Here is a 22,188-nt window from a genome sequence, read left to right as displayed (position 1 = left end):
TCCCAAAATTTTTCCTCGAATTTTCCCAAAACTTCCCCCAAATTTTCCTGAAATTTCCCCAAATTCCCCCAAAACTTCCCAAAATTTTCCTCAATTTTTCCTCAAATTTTCCTCAGACTTTCCTCAAGTTCCCCCAAAACGTTCCCTGAATTTCCCCAAAATCTCCAATTCCCCCCCAAATCCCCAAATCTGCTTTAAAGCGATTGAAATTCTGCCCAAAATTCGATTTTTAAACCTCAAAACTCCCCCCACAACCCCATTTTTAAAACTCTCCCCAAAAATCCTTACATCTCCCTAAACCGCCCCAAAACTCCTCCAAATTCCCCCAAAATTTCTCCTCAAACCGACTCAAAACTTATTTTCCAGAAAACTTTTTTTAAACTCCCTTAAAAACCCCAAAACCTCCCCAGAAAACCCCCCAAAAAATACCTCAAACCCCACTGAAACATCCCAAACGTCTCCAAAAACCCCCGAACAACCCCAAAAAACCAGACACCCTCAAAAACCCCAAAAAACTCCTCAAAAACCCCCAAAACTCCCCCCCCAAAAGTCGGAAACAGCCCCCAAAAAAATCCTAAATACCCCAAAAAACACCAAAATCTTCTAAAAACCCCAAAGGTCCCCAAAACGCCCCAAATCTCCACCAAAATAACCCGGAAAAATCCCCAAAATCCCCAAAACCCCCAAAAACCCTACAACCCCCCCCAAAAACCCAAAAACCCCTAAAACCCCTCCCAAACCCCCAACCTCCCGTCAAAACATCCCAAATTATCTCCAAACCCCAAATTACCCCAAACCCTCTCCTAAACCAACCCCAAAACCCCCAAATTTTCCCAAAAACCCTCTCAAAAAACCTCCAAAAACCCCAAAAGTCCCCAAACCCCCTCCCCCAAAAACCTCCAAAACTCCCTGAAAAAATCCCAAAAAATCCCTAAACCCCCCAAAACCCCAAATTTCCCCCAAAACCTAAAAAAAAAAAAAAAATCCCCTCCTCAAAGCCGCACCCAAAAAAATCCCCAAAAGAACCCAAAAAACCGGCAAAAAAATCCCGTGAAAATCCCGAAAAAAAATCCCTAAAACTCCCCCAAAACTTCACCCAAAAAATCCCAAAAAATCCCAAAAAAATCCCAAAAAAATCCCTAAAACTCCCCCAAAACTTCACCCAAAAAATCCCAAAAAATCCCCCAAAAATCCCAAAAATATCCCTAAAACTCCCCCAAAACTTCACCCAAAAAATCCCAAAAAATCTCAAAAAATCCCAAAAAAATCCCCAAAAAAATCTCTAAAACTCCCCCAAAACTTCACCCAAAAAATCCCAAAAATCCCCAAAAAATCCCAAAACATCCCCAAAGAAATCCCTTAACCCCCCAAACCCCTAAAAACCCCAAACCGCCCCCAAAACGCCCCAAATCCTCCTCAATTCCCCCCCTCAAAATCCCCCCGAAACCCCGAAAAAACCCCAAAACTCGCCCCAAACTCCCCTCCAAAAATCCCCAAAAATCCCCCAAAAATCCCTTAAGCCCCCCGAGCCCCGATTTGCCCGGATTTGCCCGGATTGGCCCCGATTGGCCCGGATTGGCCCGGATTTGCCCGGATTTGCCCCGATTTGCCCCGATTGGCCCGGATTTGCCCGGATTGGCCCGGATTTGCCCCGATTGGCCCGGATTTGCCCGGATTGGCCCGGATTTGCCCCGATTGGCCCGGATTGGCCCAGATTTGCCCGGATTTGCCCGGATTGGCCCGGATTTGCCCCGATTTGCCCGGATTGGCCCGGATTTGCCCCGATTTGCCCCGATTGGCCCGGATTTGCCCCGATTGGCCCGGATTTGCCCCGATTTGCCCCGATTGGCCCGGATTTGCCCCGATTTGCCCGGATTGGCCCGGATTTGCCCCGATTTGCCCGGATTTGCCCCGATTGGCCCGGATTTGCCCCGATTGGCCCGGATTTGCCCCGATTTGCCCCGATTTGCCCCGATTGGCCCCGATTTGCCCCGATTTGCCCCAGGCCCCATGGCGGCCCTGGCCAGCTCGCTGATCCGCCAGCGCCGGGGCGGGAAGGACGCGCCCCCCCCGCGCGCCCCCGGCCCCGCGCGCGCCCCCGGCGCCCCCCGCCCCCCCTCGCTGTGCCAGCAGCAGCTGCGCGGGCTCGTGGCCAAGGTCCGCGGCTGCGGGAGGCGGCGCAGACCCCGCGAGAAGCCCCCCGGTAACGGGGAGGGCCCGGGGGGGCCGCGCAGTTTGGGGGAATTTTGGGGATTTTTTTGGGAGTTTTGGGGGAATTTTTGGGGAATTTTTGGGGATTTTTTGGGGAATTTTGGGGGATTTTTTGGGGAATTTTGGGGGATTTTTTGGGGAATTTTTGGGGAATTTTTGGGGATTTTTTGGGAATTTTTGGGTGATTTTTGGGGGAATTTTTGGGTGATTTTTTTGAGAATTTTTGGGGATTTTTTTGGGGATTTTTTGGGGGATTTTTGGGGGATTTTTTGGGGAATTTTGGGGGATTTTTAGGGGAATTTTTGGGGATCTTTTGGGGATTTTTGGGTGATTTTTTGGGGGGATTTTTGGGGATTTTTGGGGGAATTTTGGGGGAATTTTTAAGGGATTTTTGGGTTATTTTTTGGGGATTTTGGGGGATTTTTTTGGGAATTTTTGGGTGATTTTTAGGGGATTTTTTGGAGATTTTTTGGGGAATTTTGGGGAATTTTTGGGGATTTTTTGGGTGATTTTTGGGGGAATTTTGGGTGATTTTTTGGGGATTTTTTGGGGGATTTTTTGGGGGTATTTTTGGGTCATTTTTTGGTGATTTTTGAGGGGTTTCGGGGGGCTCGTGGCCAAGGTCCTGGGGTGTGGGAGGCAGCGGAGACCCCGGGAAAAGCCCCCGGGTAATTGGGGAGGGGGCTTCGAAAATATTTGAGGACGTTTGGGGTCATTTGGGGAATTTTTTTGGATTTTTTGAGAGATTGTAAAGTGATCTTTTTGGGTGTGGGTTTTTTTTTTTTTTTTTTGGTGATTTTTAAGTGATTCTGGGGGGATTTTGGGGAGGGGTCTTTGAAAAAAAATTTGGGTCATTTAGAGGGGTTTCTGGGTATTTTTGGGGCAGATATTTTGGGGTTTGGGACAATTTTCAGGATTTTCAGCGTGGTTAATTAGGCGTTTCTGTGATTTATTGGGGGATTTATATCCTGATTTTGGGCTGATTTCAGGCTGATTTGAGGCTGACTTTGAGGCTGATTTTGGGCTGATTTTAGGCTGATTTTGTGCTGATTTTGGGGTGATTTTTGGGCTGGTTTTCTGTGGGGTTTTTTTTGTGGTTTTTGGGGCGGTTTTTGGGGTAATTTCGTGCCTATTTGGGGGTGATTTTGCAGAACCGCAGCTCCGCGGGGCCATCGCGCGGCTCCGGGGCGGCCACGGGCACTTCCTGCACATGGGCCCGGACGGGCGGCTGGACGGCACCTGCGAGGAGGCGGGGCCTGGCAGTGAGTGGGCGGGGCCTTGCACTTAGGGGGCGGGGCCTGGCGAAGGGGGCGGGGCCTGGCAAAGGGGCGGGCCCGGACGGGCGGCTGGACGGCACCTGCGAGGAGGCGGGGCCTGGCAGTGAGTGGGCGGGGCTTTGCCCAGGGGGCGGGGCCTGGCAATGAGGGGGCAGGGCTGCCAGTGAATGGGTGGGGCCTCAAAGGGAGGGGGCGGGGTCTGGCTGTGAGTGGTTTTTTACTGTTTTTTGCTGTTTTTCCCCCATTTCCAGCCCTGTTTAACCTGATCCCGGTCAGGCTCCGCGTTGTCACCATTGGGGGTCACTGGGATGAACTGGGATGAACTGGGATGAACTGGGATGAACTGGTTACTGGTTTACACTGGTCCATACTGGTTAATATTGGTTTATAGTGGTTTTTAACTGGTTTTTACTGTTTTTGGCTGTTTTTCCCCCCTTTCCAGCGCTGTTTAACCTGATCCCGGTCGGGCTCCGCGTCGTCGCCATCCAGGGCACGCGCGCCGGGCGTTACGTGGCCATGAACGGGGCCGGCGTCGTCTACACCTCCGTGAGTGACCCAAAACACCCCAAATACACCCCCAAAAAAACCCCTGAAACCCAAAAAACCAAAACACACCCCAAAATCACCCAAAATCCACACCAAAACCAGCAAAATCCACCCCAAAATCACCAAAATCCAGCCAAAAATACGCCTATAAATCTCAAAGTCCCCAAAAATCCACCTGAAGAAACACCAAAAAACCATCCCAAAATCTATTCTGGGATCCTCCAAAACCCCCCAGGTGTGCCCAGGTGTATCCGAGGTGTATCCCAGATTTATCCAGGTGTATCCCAGGTGTGCCCAGGTAACTCCAGCTGTACCCAGGTGTGCCCCAGGTGACTCTCAGGTGTGTTCCAGGTGCACTTCACCCCCGAGTGCCGTTTCGAGGGGTGCCCTGGGTGTATCCAGGTTTATGTAGGTGCCCCCAGGTGTATCCCAGGTGTATCCCAGCTACAGCCAGGTAACTCCAGGTGTATCTCAGGTGACTCTCAGGTGTGTTCCAGGTGCACTTTACCCCCGAGTGCCGTTTCAACGAGTGCCCTGGGTGTCCCTAGGGGTATCCAGGTGTGCTCAGGTGTATCTCAGGTAACTCCAGGTGTATCTCAGGTAACTCTCAGGTGCTCCCAGGTAACCCCAGGTGTGTTCCAGGTGCACTTCACCCCCGAGTGCTGTTTCAAGGAGTGCCCTGGGTGTATCCCAGGTGTATCCAGGTTTATGTAGATGTATCTCAGGTGCGCCCAGGTGCGCTCAGGTGTATCCCAGGTGCTCCCAGGTAACCCCAGGTGTGTTCCAGGTGCACTTCACCCCCGAGTGCTGTTTCAAGGAGTGCCCTGGATGCCCCCAGGTGTATCCAGGTGCGCTCAGGTGTATCCCAGGTGTGCCCAGGTGCTCCCAGGTAACCCCAGGTGTGTTCCAGGTGCACTTCACGCCCGAGTGCCGCTTCAAGGAGTGCGTGTTCGAGAACTACCACGTGCTCTACGCCTCGGCGCTGTACCGGCAGCGCCGCTCGGGCCGCGCCTGGTACCTGGGGCTGGACCGGCACGGGCGGCCCATGGCCGGGCCCAGGGTCAGGAAGGACAAGGCGGCCGCGCATTTCCTGCCGCAGCTGCTCGAGGGTGAGCCAAACGCCCCAAATTCCCTGATTTGCACCCAAAAGTTGGGGTTCGGAACGCAAACATTGGGGTTAGAAACACAAAAATTGGGATTTATAACCCAAAATCGCCCCTGGGAGCGACCCCGTGGTCAGCAGGGACAAGGCAGCCACAAATTTCCTGCCCCAGCTGCTCGAGGGTGAGCGAAATAGCCAAAAATCCCAGATTTTAACCCAAAAAATTGGATATTTTAACCAAAAATTGGGGTTTCAAACTGAAAAACATGGGATTTGGAAGACAAAAATTGGGATTTGTAACCCAAAATTCGCCCTGGGAGCGACCCCATGGTCAGCAAGGACACGGCAGCCGCGCATTTCCTGCCCCAGTGAGCGAAAATGTCCAAATTTGGGGGTTTTGACCCAAAGAATGGGGTTTGAAGCACGAAAAATGAGAATTTGGAATGCAAAGTGAGGTGTTTTGAACACAAAAAATGGGGTTTGGAACCTAAAAAGTGGGATTTAGACCCCAGTATTTGGGGATGGAACTCGGGGGATTTGGGGGGAATTGGAGTGAAATTTGTGTGAAATTTGAGTGAAATTTGGGCAATGTTTTGGGTGAAATTTGGGTGAAATTTAAGTGACATTTAAATGAGATATTTGTGAAATTTGGGTGAAATTTGTGCAAAATTTCTGTGGAATTCGAGTGAATTTTTTGTTCAATTTGTGTGCAATTTGTGTGCAATTTTAATGAAATTTGAGTGAAATTTGTGCAGAATTTGGGGGAATTTTTGTGAAATTTTGGGGGCCTGGGGTCTCCCTCCCGCCCCTGTTGGGGGAGGGGTCAGGGTGACCCCGGGTGACCCGGGGTGACCCCTGGTGACCCCTGTGTGACCCCTGTGTGACCCCAGTGGCGCTGTACCGGGAGCCGTCCCTGCACGAGGTCGAGGAGCCCCCGGGGACCCCGCCCCCACCGGAGACCCCGCCCCCTCCGCCCGGGACCCCGCCCCCTCCGCCCGGTGACCTCTGACCTCTGGGAGCCGTGACCTCGGCGACCTCTGTGACCTCTGACCTCGGAGCCCGAACGGACGCCTGCACTGAGACCCCCGGGGGGGCGAAAATGGCAAAAAAGCCCCAAAAATCTGCAAAGGAAATCCCGAAAATTCACTGAGAAAACGTCAAAAATCCGTGGGAAAAATGAAAAAATCCCTATGGAAAAATCACAAAAATTGGCGAAGGAAACGCCAAAAATCCACGGAAAAAATGAAAAAAATCCGCTGGAAAAAAAGCCAGGAATCCAAGAAGAAAATCACAAAAATCTCTGAAAAAAACGAACAATTCCTCTGGAAAAAATCACAAAAATCCACGAGGAAAACCCTAAAATTCTCTGGGAGAAAAAAAAGAAAAAAATCTCTCTGGAAAAGGACCAAAAATCCAAGAAGAAAATCCCAAAAATCCATTGAAAAAACCACCAAAAATCCACGGGAAAAAAAAAAACCAAAAATCTCTCTTGAAAAATCCCAAAAATCCACGAAAAAGATCCCGAATATTCCCCCTGAGTAACTCAAAATATTCCTCCCAAAAAACCCCAAAATCCCCGAAAAAAAAACCCCAAAAAATTCCCCAAAACATCCCCAAAAATGCCCCCCAAACCCCTGCACTGAGACCCCATGGGGGACCCCCAAAATCCCGCAAAAATCCCCAAAATTTTCCCAAAATTCCCAAAATTTTCCCCAAATTTCCCCATCCCAAATTTCCCCCCCCGGCCACGTGGGGACCCGAGCCCCCCCACAAGCCACGCCCCATTTTCCTGGCCACGCCCCTCGCTCGAGGCCACGCCCCTTTTCTACGACCCCACACTGTGCAAGCCCCGCCCCTCAGAGCAATAAAGCCCCGCCCCCCTCGGCGAGGCCACGCCCCCTCCCCTGTGCATGACTGACACCTCGCGCGCGGCCTGGCCCCGCCCCCTCAATAAAAACCAGTTTGTACCAGTTCGGACCGGTCTGGCGCTGGGGGAGGGGCAGTTTGGGCATTTTGGGGAGAAATTCGGGGATTTTGGTTGGGGTTTTGTGGGGTTTTTTTTGGGGTTAAATTCTGGGTCAATTTGGGGCAGTTTTGGGGGTTTTGGGCCAATTTTGGGTCTGGGGGTAAATTTGTGGGGTGGGGGTGGAATTTTGGGGGTCTTGGGGCAGATTTTGGGTCAGTTCCGGGGCAATTTGGGTCCAATTTTGGGGAAAATTTTGAGGGTTTTGGCTTTGATTTTGGCTTCGATTTTGGGTCAATTTTGGAGTTCTAAATTCAAGTTTGGGGGTGCCGAGTTCAATTTTTGGGGTTTGGGGTCAATTTTGGGGGTCCCGAGGTCAAATTTGGGGGGGTTTGGGTCAATTTTGGGTCAGATCGTGTCCTTTTTGGGGTGGGGGGAGGGGCCGGGGTCACTCCGGGGTCAGTTCCGGGGGTGGGGGAGGGGAAATTCCGCCCCTCCCCCACATCCGGAGCAGGTGCGGCCGCCCCTCCCCCACTCCGGCCATGGCCGCGGCGCCGCTCGGAGCCCCCCGAGCCTTCCTCACCCTCACCATCCTCATCCTCATCCTCACCCTCCTGCCGGAGCCCGGTACCGCCCTGGGACCCGAAACCCCCGAATTCACCCCAAAACCCCCTGGGACTCTTCCCCAAAACCTCCAAATTGACCCCAAAACCCCCCAAAATCCCTCCCGAAATCTCCCGAATTCACCCCAAAACCCCCTGGGACCCTTCCCCCAAAGATTCTTCCCCAAACCCCTCCAAATTGGCCCCAAAACCCCCCAAAATCCCTCCCGAAATCCCCCGAATTCACCCCAAAACCCCCTGGGACCCTTCCCCCAAAAAAGCCCCAGAAATTCCCCCAGAAGACTTCGAAATTCCCCTCCGGGACCCCCAAAATTCCCAGAATTGACCCCAAAATGCCCCCAAATCCCTCCCAAAATTCCCCGAATTCACCCCAAAACTTCCTTGGGACCCCTTCCCTAAAATCTCCCAAAGTTTCCCCCAAAATTCCCCCCGGGACCCCCCAAATTGCCCCTGAAGTGCCCCCGAAATGCCCGGAATTCACCCCAAAACTTCCTCGGGACATCTCCCTTCCAAACCCCCTCCCGGGAGCCCCAAAATGCCCCGAATTCGCCCCAAAAGCTCCCCTGGGACCCCTCCCCAAAGCCCCCAAATCCCCAAATTCTTCCCCGGATTTGCATTTTGATTTTTAATTGAGTTTTATTTCATCGATGAATTCCTTGAATTGATTCTCTGTCCTGGGCTGGGGATTTTGGGGTGGATTTTATTCTTTAGTTTTAGTTTTATTTATTATTAATTAATTAGTAATTAATGGTTAATTAATTAATTCCAGGCCATGGTTCCCTGTCTCAGACCCTCCGGCCGGGCGCTCCCGGGGGAATAATTTAAATTTAAATTGAATTGAATTGAATTTATATTCAATTGAATTGAATTTATTGATGTATTATTAGCTAATTAATGATTAATTAATTAATTCCAGCCCATGGCTCCCTGTCCAAGTCCCTGCTGGGCTGGGGTCTGCCCAGGGGAGGAAATTTTAATTTTAATTTTTAATTTAATTTAATTTAAATTTATTTTATTTTATTTTGATTAATGATTAATTAGTAATTAATTAATTACCCCCTGTCCCAGTTGCTGCTGGGCCGGTACCGGGCCGGGGTCCGGCCGGGCGCTCCTGGGGGGGAATTTTCATTTTCCATTTAATTTCATTGTATTTATTTTATTGATTCATCACTTTATTAATTATTAATTAATTAATTACCGCTCATTAGGCGATGCCTCGCTGTCGCGGTCGCTGCTGGGCCGGTACCGGGCCGGGGTCCGGCCGGGCGCCCCCGGGGGGGGAAATTTCCATTTCTATTTAATGTAATTGTATGTATTTTATAGATTAATGAGTTGTATGAATTAATTATTAATTAATTACCGCTCATTAGGCGATGCCTCGCTGTCGCGGTCGCTGCTGGGCCGGTACCGGGCCGGGGTCCGGCCGGGCGCCCCCGGGGGGGGCCCCGTGTTGGTCACCGTGGGGCTGGAGCTGGCGCAGCTCGTGGGGCTGGTACGGGGAAACGGGGAGTTCGGGCAAATTCCGGCAATTTCGGGACTTTGGGGAGATTTGGGATTTTTTTTTTTTTAATTTTTTGGGGGTTTTTTTGGATTTTTTTTGGAAATTTTTTGGCTTTTTTTTGGATATTTTTTTGGATTTTTTAAAATTGTTTTTTTGGATTTTTTTTCTTTGGATTTTCAGGGATTTTCGGGGCGTTTTAAAGGGATTTCAGTGGGGTTTTGGGGCATTTTGGGGAGATTTTTGGAGGGATTTTTGGAGGGATTTTGGGGGGATTTGGGGGTTTTTTTGGGGGGCAGATTTTGGGGATTTTTGGGACATTTTAGGGGCGATTTTGGGAGGGTTCTGGAGCATTTTGGGGGGGTTTGGGGATTTCAAAGGGGTTTTAAAGGGATTTTGGGGCATTTTTGGGGGGATTTGGGGAATTTGGGGGAACCCCAAAAAAACCCAAAAAAACCCCAAAATTCCAATTTCTTTCCCGCAGGACGAGAAGAACGAGGAGATGACGACGAAAGTTTACCTGAACCTGGTGGGGTTTGGGGCAAATTCGGGGCAATTTGGGGAAATTCGGGGCAGTTTGGGGCAGTTCGGTGAATCCTGGGGAGGATTTGGGGCATTTTCAGGAATTTTGGGGGATTTGGTGGAATTTGGGTTTTTTGGGGTGGATTTTGGGGAATTTAGGGGTGGATTTTGTTCTTTTTGGGGCAGATTTTTTGGAATTAGGAGGTTTTGGTATGAATTTTCAGGAATTTGTGGGTTTTGGGGAAGATTTTGTGGAATTTGGGGTGGATTTTAGGGAATAAGAGGGTTTTTTGGTGTGGATTTTGTGGCTTTTGGGTTTTTTGTGTGAATTTTCAGGAATCTGGGGTTCATGGCGTGAATTTTGTGGAATTTGGTTTTTTTAGGGAGGATTTTGTGAAATTTTGGTGCTTTTGGGATGGATTTTGGGGTTTTTGGGGTTATTTTTGGGGTGGATTTTGTGAAATTTTGTGTGAATTTTAAGGAATTTGGGGGTTTTGTGGGGTCAGAGTCTCTGGATTTTGGGGTTATTTTGGGGTGGAATTTGTTTTTTTTGGGTTTTTTTTTTTTTTTTTTTTTTTTTTTTTTTTTTTTTTGCTGTGAGTTTCCAGGAATTCTCTATTTTTATAGTATTTATTTATTTTAATTTTGTTTTGTTCGATTCCCCCCAGAGCTGGCGCGACCCCCGGCTCTCGTGGGACCCCCGGGATCACGGGGGGGCGGCGGCGCTGCGGCTGCCGGCCGACAACATCTGGCTGCCAGATGTGGGGCTGGACAACAAGTGAGGGCAAATCAGGGAATTTGGGGAAATTTTGGGAATTTATGGGGATTTTTTTGTGATTTTTGGGGGATTTTTGGGGGATTTTTTAGTGATTTTTTAGTGATTTTTGGGGTATTTAGGGGCACATCTGGCTGCCAGATGTGGGGCAGGACACCAAGCGAGGGCATTTGGGGTGGTTTTGGGGTGGTTTTTGGGTTTTTTGGGGCAGTTTTTTGGGGGATCTTGGGGCGGTTTTTTGGGGATTTTTTGGGGTATTTTGAGGTGATTTTTTTGGGTATTTTTTGGGGGGATTTTGGGGTGTTTATTTCAGATTTTGTCCCCCCCAGCAATGACGGTGAATTCGGGGTGTCCCTGGGGGTTTTGGGGGTGTTTGATTTGGTTTATTTTGGGTTTTTTGGGGTGGGTTTTTTTGGGGATTTTGGGGTGGATGTTTTTTGATTTTTTGGGGTATTTTTTTAGGGATTTTTGGGGGGATTTTGGGTATTTTTGGGGTATTTTCAGGGTGTTTATTTCAGATTTTCTCCCCCCCCAAGCAATGACGGTGAATTCGGGGTGTCCCTGGGGGTTTTAGGGGGGGTTTGATTTGGTTTATTTGGGGTTTTTTTTGGGGCGGTTTTTTGGGGATTTTGGGGTGGATGTTTCTTGATTTTTTGGGGTATTTTTTTAGGGATTTTTGGGGGTGTTTTTTTGGGATTTTGGGTATTTTTGGGATATTTTTGGGGTGTTTATTTCAGATTTTCTCCCCCCCAGCAATGACGGTGAATTCGGGGTGTCCCTGGGGGTTTTGGGGGTGTTTGATTTGGTTTATTTGGGGTTTTTTGGGGCGGTTTTTTGGGGGTATTTTTGGGATTTTTTAAGGAATTTTTTGGGGGGATTTAGGGTGTTTTTGGGGTATTTTTGGGGTGTTAATTGAGGGTTTTGTCCCCCCAAGCCACGACGGTGAATTCGGGGTGTCCCTGGGGGTTTTGGGGGTGTTTGATTTGGTTTATTTGGGGTTTTTTGGGGTGGTTTTTTGGGGATATTTTTGGGATTTTTTGGGGTGGTTTTTTGGGTATTTTTTTCGGGGGGATTTTGGGTATTTTTGGGGTGTTTTTGGGGTGTTTATTTCAGATTTTCTCCCCCCCAGCAATGACGGTGAGTTCGGGGTGTCCCTGGGGGTCCGGGCCATCGTCAGCCCCGACGGCGCCGTCAGCTGGAGACCCCCGGCGCTGTTCCGCAGCCGCTGCCCCATCCGGGTCAGGGACCGACGGGGAAAATTCCGGGGATTTTGGGGGGAAATCCGGGGGATTTTGGGGGAAATTTGAGTGACTTTTGGGCTCGGTTTTGTGCTGAATTCCCGAGATTTTTTGGGCTGTTTTTTGGGTTGTATTTGGGTGTTTTTTGGGCTGTATTTTGGGGTGAATTTTGTGCTAATTTTTGGTGATTTTGGCCCGTATTTTGGATTGAATTTGGGTGATTTTTGGGTGATTTTTATACTGATTTTTGGTGTGAATTCTGGTGATTTGTGGGCTGTATTTTGTGTTGAATTTGAGTGATTTTTGGGCTGATTTTTGGGGTGAATTTTGTGCTGAATTTGGGTGATTTGCAGGCTGTATTTTGGGTTGAATTTGGGTGATTTTTGGGTGATTTTGGAACTGATTTTTGGGGTGAATTCTGGTGATTTTTGTGGTGAATTTTGGGTTGAGTTTGTGTGATTTTGACCTGTATTTTGTGCTGAATTTGGGTGATTTTCAGGCTGTATTTCGGGTTAAATTTGGGTTATTTTTGGGTGATTTTTGTACTGGTTTTTGGGGTGAATTCTGGTGATTTGTGGGCTGTATTTTGTGTTGAATTTGAGTGATTTTTGGGCTGATTTTTGGGGTGAATTTTGTGCTGAATTTGGGTGATTTGCAGGCTGTATTTTGGGTTGAATTTGGGTGATTTTTGGGTGATTTTGGAACTGATTTTTGGGGTGAATTCTGGTGATTTTTGTGGTGAATTTTGGGTTGAGTTTGTGTGATTTTGACCTGTATTTTGTGCTGAATTTGGGTGATTTTCAGGCTGCATTTCGGGTTGAATTTGGGTTATTTTTGGGTGATTTTTGTACTGATTTTTGGTGTGAATTCTGGTGATTTGTGGGCTGTATTTTGTGTTGAATTTGAGTGATTTTTGGGCTGATTTTTGGGGTGAATTTTGTGCTGAATTTGGGTGATTTGCAGGCTGCATTTCGGGTTGAATTTGGGTGATTTTTGTACTGATTTTTGGGGTGAATTCTGGTGATTTTTGGGGTGCATTTTGGGTTGAGTTTGTGTGATTTTGGCCCGCAGGTGTCGCATTTCCCGTTCGATTGGCAGAACTGCTCCCTCAATTTCCGCTCGGGCTCCTACGGCCCCGCGGAGCTGCGGCTGCGGCCGGGGGGGCCGGGGGGGCCCTGGGGGGCGCAGGTGGCGCTGCCCCCCGACTTCCAGGGTGAGCTCTGGGGGATGCATGGCTTTGGGGGATTTTGGGGGATTTTGGGGATTTTGGGGATTTTTTGGGGATTTTTTTTTTAATTTTTTTGGGATTTTTAAAAAATTTTTTTGGATTTTATTTGGGATTTTGGGGGGATTTTTTAAAGGGATTTTTGAGGGGTTTCGTGGCCCTTGGGGGGCGCAGGTGACTGACTTCCAGGGTGAGCTTTGGGGGGAAATACCGGGATTTGGGGATTCTGGGGCATTTGGGGATTTTTTGGGAATTTTTTGGGGATTTTAAAGGAGTTTTTAGGTATTTTTTAGGAATTTTTAAATTTTTTTTTTATTTTATTTGGGATTATGGGGAGATTTTAAAAATATTTTAATTTATTTTTAGAGTGATTTTTTTGGAGATTTTTAGGGACTTTTTTGGGATGTTTTGGGATCTTTTTGGAGAATTGTTTGGGATTCATTTTGGTTTTTTTGGGGGGGGTGGGTATTTTTTTCTTTTTCTTTTTTTTTATTTTTAGGAATTTTTAAAGGATTTTGGGGGACGTTTTTCAGGATTTTTTTTTCAACTTTTGGGGTTTTTAAAAAATTTTTTTAGTGATTTTTGGGGGCTTTTGGGATTCCCAGGTGTATTCTGGGGGCTCCCAGGTGTATTTTGAATGGGAACTTTTGTGGTTTTTTGGGGGATTTTTTGGTATTTTTGGGGTCCCCAGGTATAATATTTCGGGTGTCTCACCTGTCCCCCCCAGAGAACGGCCAGTGGACCCTCGTTCACCGCTCGGGGGTACCTGGGGCTCACCTGGGGCTCACCTGGTGTATTTTGGGGGTTCTCAGGTGTATTTCGAGTGGGATTTTGGGGGTTTTTGGGTTTTTTTGGGTGGATTTTTCGGGGTTCTCAGGTAACTCACCTGTCCCCCCCAGAGAACGGCCAGTGGACCCTCGTTCACCGCTCGGGGGGTACCTGGGGCCCCCCGGGCTCACCTGTGGGCGTCTCCTTCCACCTGGTGCTGCAGCGGAAGCCGCTCTTCTACCTGGCCACGGTGCTGGTGCCGTGCGTGCTGATCACGCTGCTGGCCGTGGGCGTGTTCCACCTGCCCCCCGACGCAGGTAAACACACCTGGGCACACCTGAGATACACCTGGGTGCAGTTGGATACACCTGGGTGCACTTAGATACACCTGGGATACACCTGAGATACACCTGGGTGCAGTTGGATACACCTGGGCACTCCTGGGCACTCCTGGGCACACCTGGGGGCACCTGGGTACACCTGTCCAGGTGACCTCACCCGTGTCTCACCTGTCCCATTACCTCTCTCACACCTGTCTCACCTGTCCCTCACCTGTCCAGGTGTTCTCACCTGTGTCTGTTACCTGCCCAGGTGTTCTCATCTGTCCCATTACCTGTCTCACCTGTGTCTCACCTGTCGCACACCTGTCCAGGTGAGAAGATGTCTCTCTCCCTGTTCGCGCTGCTGACCCTGACCGTGTTCCTGCTCCTATTGGCCGACAAGGTCCCGGCCACGTCGCTGCAGGTGCCCCTGATTGGCCGATACCTGACGGGGACGCTGGTGCTGCTCACCTTGGTGGTGGCGCTGAGCGTGGGCGTGCTCAACCTGCACCACCGCTCCCCTGGCACGCACGGCATGCCCACCTGGGCACGGCAGGTGAGGAACCCAAAAATGCAAAAAATCCGGGGAAAAAGCTCCAAAAAATGGGAAAAATCCGGCCCAAAACGGCCCAAAACGGCCCAAAACTCACCTGGGCACAGCTCAACCTGCACCACCGCTCCCCTGGCACGCACGGCATGCCCACCTGGGCACGGCAGGTACGGGCACACCTGGAGGAACCAAAAACCACAAAATATCTGGGGAAAAAACACCAAAAAATGGGCAAAAATGGCCAAAAAACCCCCAAAAAATAATAAAAAAAAAATCCCAAAAAAGTCCCCCCAAAAATCCTAAAATAATTCTTTAAAATCTCCAAAAAATAATATAAAAAAATCCCTAAAAATTCCCCCAAAAATCCCCCAAAAATTGCCAAAAAATCCCTCAAATAAAAAAAAAATCCCAAAACATTTTGGGGTTTCTCAGGTGAAATTTTGGGGTTTTTCAGGAGAAATTTGGAGTTTTTCAGGTGAATTTGGGACATTTTGGGGTTTTTAATGTAAGTTTTGTTTTCTCACCTCTCCCCTCCCCCCCCAGGTGGGAATTTGGGGTTTTTCAGGTGAATTTCTGGATAATTTTGGGTATTTCAGGTAAATTTTCTCACCTGTCCCCTCCCCCCCCAGGTGTTCCTGCAGCGCCTCCCGCCCCTCCTCGGCCTCCGCCCCTCCCCCGCCCCCTGCCCCGCCCCCTTCGGCCCCTCCCCCGTTCTGGCCCCGCCCCCTCGCGCCTCTGACGCCTATTTCCTGCGCCGCCCCTCCCCCCCCGGCCCCGCCCCCAAACCGGCGGAATTCGCCCCAAAACCGGAATTTGCCCTGAAATTCGCGGAATTCGCCCCAAAGTTGGCGCCGGAGCTGCGCGAGGCCGCGGCCGCCGCTGCCGCCATCGCGGGGAGCCTGAGGGAGAGAGAGCGCAGGAGACAGGTGAGAACACCTGGGACAGGTGAGGGCACACCTGGGATACACCTGGGATACACCTGGGATACACCTGGGATACACCTGAGATACACCTGGGATACACCTGGGATACACCTGGGATACACCTGGGATACACCTGGGATACACCTGAGATACACCTGGGATACACCTGGGATACACCTGGGCACACCTGGGGGCACCTGGGGGCACCTGGGACAGGTGAGGGCACACCTGGGATACACCTGGGTACAGGTGAGATACACGTGGGATACACCTGAGATACACCTGGGTACAGGTGAGAACACCTGGGTACAGGTGAGGGCACACCTGGGATACACCTGAGATACACCTGGGATACACCTGGGATACACCTGGGTACACCTGGGTGCAGGTGAGAACACCTGGGATACACCTGAGATACACCTGGGCACACCTGGGGGCACCTGGGATACACCTGGGCACAGGTGAGGGCACACCTGGGTGCCCAAAACACACCTGGGCACACCTGGACACACCTGGACACTCCTGGGCACACCTGGATGCACCTGGGCACACCTGGGCACACCTGCAGGGGAACTGGGGACAGTTCCCCCCATTTTTTCCCCATTTTTTGCCCGATTTTCTCTATTTTTTTTTTGTTTTTTCATGTTTTTTTCCCAATTTGTGGTGTTTTTGCCCCGTTGCAGGCGCAGGACGAGTGGCGGACGCTGGCCATGGCCGTGGACAGGCTCTGTCTGTGGGCGCTGCTGGTGCTCACCGGGGGCTGCGCGCTGGGCACGGGGCTGGACGCGGCGCTGCACCGGCCCCCGGACACGCCCTTCCCGTGACCCAAATCCGCCAAAATAGCCCCAAAAATATCCTCAAAATAGCCCCAAAATATCCTGAAAATATCCTGAAAATATCCTGAAAATATCCCTAAAATATTCCCAAAAATATCCCCAAAATATTCCCAAGAATACTTATTAAAATATCCTTAAAATATCCCAAAAAAATACCCAAAATACCCCTAAAATATTCCCCAAAAATATCCTGAAAATATCTCTAAAATTACCCCAAAAATATCCCAGAAACATCACCCACAAAAATACCCAAAATATCCCAGAAATAACCCCCAAAATATCCCAAAATTACCCCAGAAAAAATTCCCCAAACAGCCCCAAAAATACCCCAAAAATAGCCCCAAATATCCTGCAAACATACCAAAGTAATAAAAAAAAAAAATCCCCACATTATCCCCCAACAATATCCGGAAATATTCTCCAAAATATCCCAAAAATATCCCCCATAAATTCCCCCAAAATATCTCAGAAATAGCCCCCAAAAATGCCCCCAAAAGCCCCAAATTTTCCCCGAAATAACACCCAAACTTCCCCAAAATCTTTTTGGGATCCCTCACAAAAATCCCAAATAAATCCTGAACCCCAGAATGGTCGCGGGGTTTTTGGGGGGATAAATCCCGTGAGCCTCAGCGCGTTTGGGGGTATAAATCCCGTGAGGCTTTGCGCCGGGAAGGGGGAATAAATCCCGTGAGCCTTTGCGCCGGGAAGGGGGGATAAATCCCGTGAGCCTTTGCGCCGTGAATGGGGGATAAATCCCGTGAGCCTTTGCGCCGGGAAGGGGGAATAAATCCCGTGAGGCTTTGCGCGGGAAGGGGGGATAAATCCCGTGAGCCTTTGCGCGGGAAGGGGGGATAAATCCCGTCAGGCTTTGCGCAAAAAATGGCGGATAAATCCCGTGAGCCTCTGCGTCGGTAAGGGGGGATAAATCCCGTCAGGCTTTGCGCGGGAAAGGGGGAATAAATCCCGTCAGGCTTTGCGCAAAAAGGGGGATAAATCCCGTCAGGCTTTGCGCCGGGAGGGGGGATAAATCCCGTGAGGCTTTGCGCGGGAAGGGGGGATAAATCCCGTCAGACTTTGCGACGGAAAGGGGGAATAAATCCCGTGAGCCTTTGCGCAAAAAGGGGGAATAAATCCCGTGAGCCTTTGCGCCCAGAGGGGGGATAAATCCCGTCAGGCCTTGCGCAAAAAGGCGGATAAATCCCGTCAGGCGCTGCGCCGGGAAGGGGGGATAAATCCCGTCAGGCTTTGCGCCGGGAGGGGGGATAAATCCCGTCAGGCTTTGCGCCGAGAAGGGGGGATAAATCCCGTCAGGCTTTGCGCTAAAAGGGGGAATAAATCCCGCCAGGCTTTGCGCCGGGAGGGGGGATAAATCCCGTGAGGCTTTGCGCAAAAAATGGCGGATAAATCCCGTGAGCCTTTGCGTCGGGAAAGGGGGATAAATCCCGTCAGGCTTTGCGCTAAAAGGGGGAATAAATCCCGTCAGGCTTTGCGCAAAAATGGCGGATAAATCCCGTCAGGCGCTGCGCCCTGGGGGGATAAATCCCGTCAGGCTTTGCGATGGAAAGGGGGGATAAATCCCGTGAGGCTTTGCGCAAAAAATGGCGGATAAATCCCGTGAGCCTTTGCGCCGAGAAGGGGGGATAAATCCCGTCAGGCTTTGCGACGGAAAGGGGGAATAAATCCCGTGAGGCTTTGCGCGGGAAGGGGGGATAAATCCCGTGAGCCTTTGCGCGGGAAGGGGGGATAAATCCCGTCAGGCTTTGCGCCGCGAAGGGGGGATAAATCCCGTCAGGCTTTGCGCCGGGAGGGGGGATAAATCCCGTCAGGCTTTGCGCCCGGAGGGGGGATAAATCCCGTCAGGCGCTGCGCCGGGAGGGGGGATAAATCCCGTCAGGCTTTGCGCAAAAAAAGGGGGGATAAATCCCGTCAGGCTTTGCGCCGAGAAGGGGGGATAAATCCCGTCAGGCTTTGCGCTAAAAGGGGGAATAAATCCCGTGAGCCTTTGCGCAAAAATGGCGGATAAATCCCGTGGGCCTTTGCGCCGGGAGGGGGGATAAATCCCGTCAGGCTTTGCGCCGGAAGGGGGGATAAATCCCGTCAGGCTTTGCGCCGGGAAGGGGGGATAAATCCCGTCAGGCTTTGCGCCGAGAAGGGGGGATAAATCCCGTCAGGCTTTGCGCCGGGAAGGGGGGATAAATCCCGTCAGGCTTTGCGCAAAAAGGGGGATAAATCCCGTCAGGCTTTGCGCTAAAAGGGGGACTAAATCCCGTCAGGCTTTGCGCAAAAAAAGGGGGGATAAATCCCGTCAGGCTTTGCGCCGGGAGGGGGGATAAATCCCGTCAGGCTTTGCGCCGAGAAGGGGGGATAAATCCCGTAAGGCTTTGCGCTAAAAGGGGGAATAAATCCCGCCAGGCTTTGCGCCGGGAGGGGGGATAAATCCCGTGAGGCTTTGCGCAAAAAATGGCGGATAAATCCCGTGAGCCTTTGCGCCGAGAAGGGGGGATAAATCCCGTCAGGCTTTGCGACGGAAAGGGGGAATAAATCCCGTGAGCCTTTGCGCAAAAAAGGGGGAATAAATCCCGTGAGCCTTTGCGCGGGAAGGGGGGATAAATCCCGTCAGGCTTTGCGCCGCGAAGGGGGGATAAATCCCGTCAGGCTTTGCGCCGGGAAGGGGGGATAAATCCCGTCAGGCTTTGCGCCGGGAGGGGGGATAAATCCCGTCAGGCTTTGCGCAAAAAAAGGGGGGATAAATCCCGTCAGGCTTTGCGCCGAGAAGGGGGGATAAATCCCGTCAGGCTTTGCGCTAAAAGGGGGAATAAATCCCGTGAGCCTTTGCGCAAAAATGGCGGATAAATCCCGTGGGCCTTTGCGCCGGGAGGGGGGATAAATCCCGTCAGGCTTTGCGCCGGGAGGGGGGATAAATCCCGTCAGGCTTTGCGCCGGGAGGGGGGATAAATCCCGTCAGGCTTTGCGCCGAGAAGGGGGGATAAATCCCGTCAGGCTTTGCGCAAAAAGGGGGATAAATCCCGTCAGGCTTTGCGCTAAAAGGGGGACTAAATCCCGTCAGGCTTTGCGCAAAAAAAGGGGGGATAAATCCCGTCAGGCTTTGCGCCGGGAGGGGGGATAAATCCCGTCAGGCTTTGCGCAAAAAATGGCGGATAAATCCCGTGAGCCTTTGCGTCGGAAAGGGGGGATAAATCCCGTCAGGCTTTGCGCTAAAAGGGGGGATAAATCCCGTCAGGCTTTGCGCCGGGAAGGGGGGATAAATCCCGTCATGCTTTGCGCCGGAAAGGGGGAATAAATCCCGTCAGGCTTTGCGCCGGGAATGGGGGGATAAATCCCGTCAGGCTTTGCGCCTGGAGGGGGGATAAATCCCGTCAGGCATTGCGCAAAAAATGGCGGATAAATCCCGTGAGCCTTTGCGTAGGGAGGGGGGATAAATCCCGTCAGGCTTTGCGCCGGGAGGGGGGATAAATCCCGTCAGGCTTTGCGCCGAGAAGGGGGGATAAATCCCGTCAGGCTTTGCGCTAAAAGGGGGAATAAATCCCGCCAGGCTTTGCGCTGGGATGGGGGATAAATCCCGTCAGGCTTTGCGACGGAAAGGGGGAATAAATCCCGTGAGCCTTTGCGCAAAAAGGGGGAATAAATCCCGTGAGCCTTTGCGCGGGAAGGGGGGATAAATCCCGTCAGGCTTTGCGCGGGGAGGGGGGATAAATCCCGTCAGGCTTTGCGCCGGGAGGGGGGATAAATCCCGTCAGGCTTTGCGCAAAAAAAGGGGGGATAAATCCCGTCAGGCTTTGCGCCGCGAATGGGGGATAAATCCCGTCAGGCTTTGCGCCGGAAAGGGGGATAAATCCCGTCAGGCTTTGCGCCGGAAAGGGGGATAAATCCCGTCAGGCTTTGCGCAAAAAGAGGGGGAATAAATCCCGTGAGCCTTTGCGCCCAGAGGGGGGATAAATCCCGTCAGGCTTTGCGCAAAAAAAGGGGGGATAAATCCCGTGAGCCTTTGCGTCGGGAAGGGGGGATAAATCCCGTCAGGCTTTGCGCTAAAAGGGGGAATAAATCCCGTCAGGCTTTGCGCAAAAATGGCGGATAAATCCCGTCAGGCGCTGCGCCCTGGGGAGATAAATCCCGTCAGGCTTTGCGATGGAAAGGGGGGATAAATCCCGTGAGGCTTTGCGCAAAAAAATGGCGGATAAATCCCGTGAGCCTTTGCGCCGAGAAGGGGGGATAAATCCCGTCAGGCTTTGCGACGGAAAGGGGGAATAAATCCCGTGAGGCTTTGCGCGGGAAGGGGGGATAAATCCCGTGAGCCTTTGCGCGGGAAGGGGGGATAAATCCCGTCAGGCTTTGCGCCGCGAAGGGGGGATAAATCCCGTCAGGCTTTGCGCCGGGAGGGGGGATAAATCCCGTCAGGCTTTGCGCCCGGAGGGGGGATAAATCCCGTCAGGCGCTGCGCCGGGAAGGGGGGATAAATCCCGTCAGGCTTTGCGCCGGGAGGGGGGATAAATCCCGTCAGGCTTTGCGCCCGGAGGGGGGAAAAATCCCGTCAGGCGCTGCGCCGGGAGGGGGGATAAATCCCGTCAGGCTTTGCGCAAAAAAAGGGGGGATAAATCCCGTCAGGCTTTGCGCAAAAAAAGGGGGGATAAATCCCGTCAGGCTTTGCGCTAAAAGGGGGATAAATCCCGTCAGGCTTTGCGCTAAAAGGGGGAATAAATCCCGTGAGCCTTTGCGCAAAAATGGCGGATAAATCCCGTGGGCCTTTGCGCCGGGAGGGGGGATAAATCCCGTCAGGCTTTGCGCCGGAAGGGGGGATAAATCCCGTCAGGCTTTGCGCCGGGAGGGGGGATAAATCCCGTGAGGCTTTGCGCAAAAAATGGCGGATAAATCCCGTGAGCCTTTGCGCCGAGAAGGGGGGATAAATCCCGTCAGGCTTTGCGACGGAAAGGGGGAATAAATCCCGTGAGCCTTTGCGCGGGAAGGGGGGATAAATCCCGTCAGGCTTTGCGCCGCGAAGGGGGGATAAATCCCGTCAGGCTTTGCGCCGGGAGGGGGGATAAATCCCGTCAGGCTTTGCGCAAAAAAAGGGGGGATAAATCCCGTCAGGCTTTGCGCCGGGATGGGGGATATATCCCGTCAGGCTTTGCGCAAAAAAAGGGGGGATAAATCCCGTCAGGCTTTGCGCCGAGAAGGGGGGATAAATCCCGTCAGGCTTTGCGCTAAAAGGGGGAATAAATCCCGTGAGCCTTTGCGCAAAAATGGCGGATAAATCCCGTGGGCCTTTGCGCCGGGAGGGGGGATAAATCCCGTCAGGCTTTGCGCCGGGAGGGGGGATAAATCCCGTCAGGCTTTGCGCCGAGAAGGGGGGATAAATCCCGTCAGGCTTTGCGCCGGGAAGGGGGGATAAATCCCGTCAGGCTTTGCGCAAAAAGGGGGATAAATCCCGTCAGGCTTTGCGCTAAAAGGGGGACTAAATCCCGTCAGGCTTTGCGCAAAAAAAGGGGGGATAAATCCCGTCAGGCTTTGCGCCGGGAGGGGGGATAAATCCCGTCAGGCTTTGCGCCGAGAAGGGGGGATAAATCCCGTAAGGCTTTGCGCTAAAAGGGGGAATAAATCCCGCCAGGCTTTGCGCCGGGAGGGGGGATAAATCCCGTGAGGCTTTGCGCAAAAAATGGCGGATAAATCCCGTGAGCCTTTGCGCCGAGAAGGGGGGATAAATCCCGTCAGGCTTTGCGACGGAAAGGGGGAATAAATCCCGTGAGCCTTTGCGCAAAAAAGGGGGAATAAATCCCGTGAGCCTTTGCGCGGGAA

At 51.5% G+C, this 22,188-nt stretch overlaps 2 protein-coding genes across 3 annotated transcripts; both read left to right on the top strand.

Annotated features, from left to right (window-relative positions):
* The first annotated feature begins 1,981 nt into the window (after positions 1 to 1,981).
* LOC131570601 (fibroblast growth factor 11-like) lies at positions 1,982 to 6,670 on the top strand. Of its 2 annotated transcripts, XM_058822974.1 has the most exons (5): positions 1,982 to 2,203; positions 3,363 to 3,473; positions 3,931 to 4,034; positions 4,945 to 5,143; positions 6,027 to 6,670. In XM_058822974.1, the coding sequence occupies exons 1-5, from the start codon at positions 2,011 to 2,013 to the stop codon at positions 6,143 to 6,145; spliced, it is 726 nt and encodes a 241-aa protein (XP_058678957.1). In that variant the 5' UTR covers positions 1,982 to 2,010; the 3' UTR covers positions 6,146 to 6,670. The 2 variants fall into 2 exon arrangements, with proteins under 2 accessions (XP_058678957.1, XP_058678956.1); XM_058822973.1 differs by lacking the exon at positions 6,027 to 6,670 and having other exon boundaries at positions 4,945 to 5,628.
* An 870-nt stretch (positions 6,671 to 7,540) lies between these two features.
* On the top strand, positions 7,541 to 16,950 carry CHRNB1 (cholinergic receptor nicotinic beta 1 subunit). The gene is made up of 11 exons (XM_058822981.1): positions 7,541 to 7,726; positions 9,093 to 9,214; positions 9,705 to 9,749; positions 10,411 to 10,520; positions 11,647 to 11,755; positions 12,827 to 12,968; positions 13,880 to 14,065; positions 14,401 to 14,624; positions 15,162 to 15,214; positions 15,464 to 15,544; positions 16,225 to 16,950. Exons 1-10 carry the CDS (start codon positions 7,642 to 7,644, stop codon positions 15,519 to 15,521), a joined length of 1,134 nt encoding a protein of 377 aa, XP_058678964.1. The 5' UTR covers positions 7,541 to 7,641; the 3' UTR covers positions 15,522 to 15,544; positions 16,225 to 16,950.
* Positions 16,951 to 22,188: the final 5,238 nt, after the last annotated feature.

The sequence above is a fragment of the Ammospiza caudacuta genome, chromosome 36 (genome assembly GCF_027887145.1).
Source record: "Ammospiza caudacuta isolate bAmmCau1 chromosome 36, bAmmCau1.pri, whole genome shotgun sequence".
Taxonomy (NCBI): Eukaryota; Metazoa; Chordata; class Aves; order Passeriformes; family Passerellidae; genus Ammospiza; species Ammospiza caudacuta.
Note: the sequence above shows the minus strand (reverse complement) of the source record. Positions and strands in the feature narration are given on the sequence as shown.